The 2,617-nt window shown below is 52.1% G+C and overlaps 1 protein-coding gene across 1 annotated transcript; it reads right to left on the reverse strand.

Moving 5' to 3' along the window:
- Nucleotides 1-513: 513 nt before the first annotated feature.
- On the reverse strand, nucleotides 514-1,662 carry LOC149813391 (lysM domain receptor-like kinase 3). Its single transcript, XM_089991120.1, has one exon. It carries the CDS (start codon nucleotides 1,660-1,662, stop codon nucleotides 514-516), a length of 1,149 nt encoding a protein of 382 aa, XP_089847246.1.
- Between the last annotated feature and the right edge of the window lie 955 nt (nucleotides 1,663-2,617).

Here is a 2,617-nt window from a genome sequence, read left to right on the forward strand (position 1 = left end):
GAGCCTATTGAGGTGGCCAAGCATATAAAAATTTAGGAAGTTGTTTCATTTATTTATACTAAAATCAAGAATTGATTTAAATATTACATATTCAAAAAGACGATATAGATCATGTGCTTCCTCCTAACCATCTCTACTGTATTCAGAGCATAGTCTCTTGGCGGTGGCAAGAATTAGCAAAAGAAAAGAAAAAAACAAACCATGATGCCCAGAGAGAGAGAGAGAGAGAGATTAAGACCTGTGCTTGAAACAAGTCATCCTCATCCTCGAGGCGCATTTAGTCCTGTACGGGTTTACATTTTCTGGGTTCCCCCATTACTTTATATTCCCAAACCTCCCCATTATTAGCAAAAAGAAAAGAATGCTGGCATTCAATCCCCCCCCCCCCACACCCCCTCCCAAAAAAAAAAACATCCAACATGAATTCCCGACTCCCATCGACAACATATTAAAAAGAACAAAATCAAATTATCAACATGAAATATAAAACAAGCAAATTCGCCGGAAGGCCGTCTACCTGGGGCCCACGGTGACGGAGAACTCCACGGGCGTCTTCATCTTCTCTTCCCACGCCCTCGACTTCCGCAGCCAATCGGAAATCTTGGCCGCCACCTGGCGCATGTCTGGACGTCCATCGGGATCCACGTGTACGCAATCGAGGGCCAGACGCGTCACCCGCTCGGCGACGTCTACCGGGTAGGAATCCCCCAGCCTCCTGTCGATCCACCGCCGGATCCGGCCCTCCTCCGGCTGTTCCACCGCCTTCCTCGCGCTGTCGACCACCGATTCCCTGACGTTGTCTTTCCCTTCCGGGTCGAACCGGTACTTCACCGGCTCCTCGCCGGAGAGGATCTCGAGGAGGACCACACCAAAGGAGTAGACGTCGCTCTTCTGGCTGAGGACGCCGGACTCCAGGTACTCCGGCGCCATGTAGCCCTTGGTCCCGTTGATCCTCTTCGGGCTTCGGGAGGCCTCCGGCGTCGCCTCGCCGGAGAGCTCGGCCGTGCCGAAATGCGCGATCTTCGCCGAGAGAAAGGGGTCGGCGACGATGATGCCGGTGCTCTTGACACGGACGTGGACTCGGCTCTCGCCCGTGTAGTGGTGGATGTACTCGAGACCCTGGGCCACGTCCAACGCCACCTGCATCCGCGAGGCCCACGTCCTGAACAGGGTGAAACTAGGGTTTCGAGGGTTCCGGAGGCAGTCGGCGAGGCTGGCGCCGCGGACGAACTCGTAGACGAGGTAGATCTGCCCGCCGGAGACGGCGGCGCCTAGGAGATTGACGACGTTTCCGTGGTGCGCGGCACTGATCGACCGGAGGCGGCGCCGAAACTCATTGACGGAGGAGTGGTGGAACTGACGCCGGACGACGACCGCGTCGCGGCCGCGGACGGAGCAATGCCAGGCGGGGGATCCACCGATGGTCTTGGCGAGGAAGTTGTTGGTGGCGCGGCAGATCTCGGGGAAGGAGTAGATTTGGAGGTTCTCCGGGAGGGACTCGCGGAGGCTGGAGAGCGACTGCTTGCTGGAGGAGGATGCCCTCGAGTCGTCTCGGTTGCTCGAATCGATGGTGGTGACGTCGGCGCTCCGGCTGGAGGAGGGGGCGTGGCCGGAGAGCCTCGACGACAATCTGATCGGCGGCACGGCATCCTTCTCCTTCATCCTACACATGAAAGAGCGGTGGAACCCCAGCTGAATCGTGACGAGGAATTGGTTGTGGTGCAGAAGAGGAGGGGTAGCAAATCATCACGTCCAGAACACACAGAAAAGAGTCAAGAGACGCTCTCGGGAGGAGAGAGAGAGAGAGAGAGAGAGTCGTGGTATCTTGGAAAACATGAGAAATGGGAGGGCGTTCACACGATACGAAGGAGGTTATATCTTTCCCCCGAACAGGGCATTATGTTTGGGGTCCCAAAAATCACCTCTAATTTAAGCTTGTGCATCTCGTATCCTCATGTTTGTCAACATTAATTAGCATGAGAGTTTGATGCGATTGCAAAGACTTAATTATAATATCCTTTATTGGTGAAAAAAAAAATAACGATTGTAAAAAAGAAGTGATTGTAAAGACTTAAGTGCCCTGAAGATGATTATTTAAGACCCAGACTCTGCACTGCAGGATTATCCGAGAAAAAAATCTCTGGAGAAGATTATGAACATCAACTCTCTCACTCTCTCTCTTCCTTCTTTTTCTGTTTTTGTGCACATCCAGCAGAAGATCCTACATTGCTCCATCAAGCAACTGACCTACACATTAACTGTTGTGGAGCTTAATTCAGAGTTTTTACCCTTACAAGAGAAGGGTTTGGGGGCTCCTCCTAGCGTGGGTAGCATCATTCAATTTGAAGAGTTATAGATCCTGATTCAAAGTTTTTACCCTTACAAGAGAGGGGTCTGGGGGCTCCTCCCAACGTAGGTAGCATCATTCAACTTGAAGAGTTGTGTAGCTTGATTCAGAGTTCTTACCCTTACAGAAGAGGGGTCTGAGGGTTCCTCCCAGCGTGGGTAGCATTATTCAACTTGATGAGTTGTGGAGCTTGATTCAGAGTTTTTGCCCTTACAGGAGGAGGATTTGGGGGCTCCTCCCAACGTGGATAACATCATTCAACTTGATGAG

Source organism: Nuphar pumila, chromosome 16, assembly GCF_984573655.1.
Source record: "Nuphar pumila chromosome 16, dmNupPumi1.hap1.1, whole genome shotgun sequence".
Lineage (NCBI taxonomy): Eukaryota > Viridiplantae > Streptophyta > Magnoliopsida > Nymphaeales > Nymphaeaceae > Nuphar > Nuphar pumila.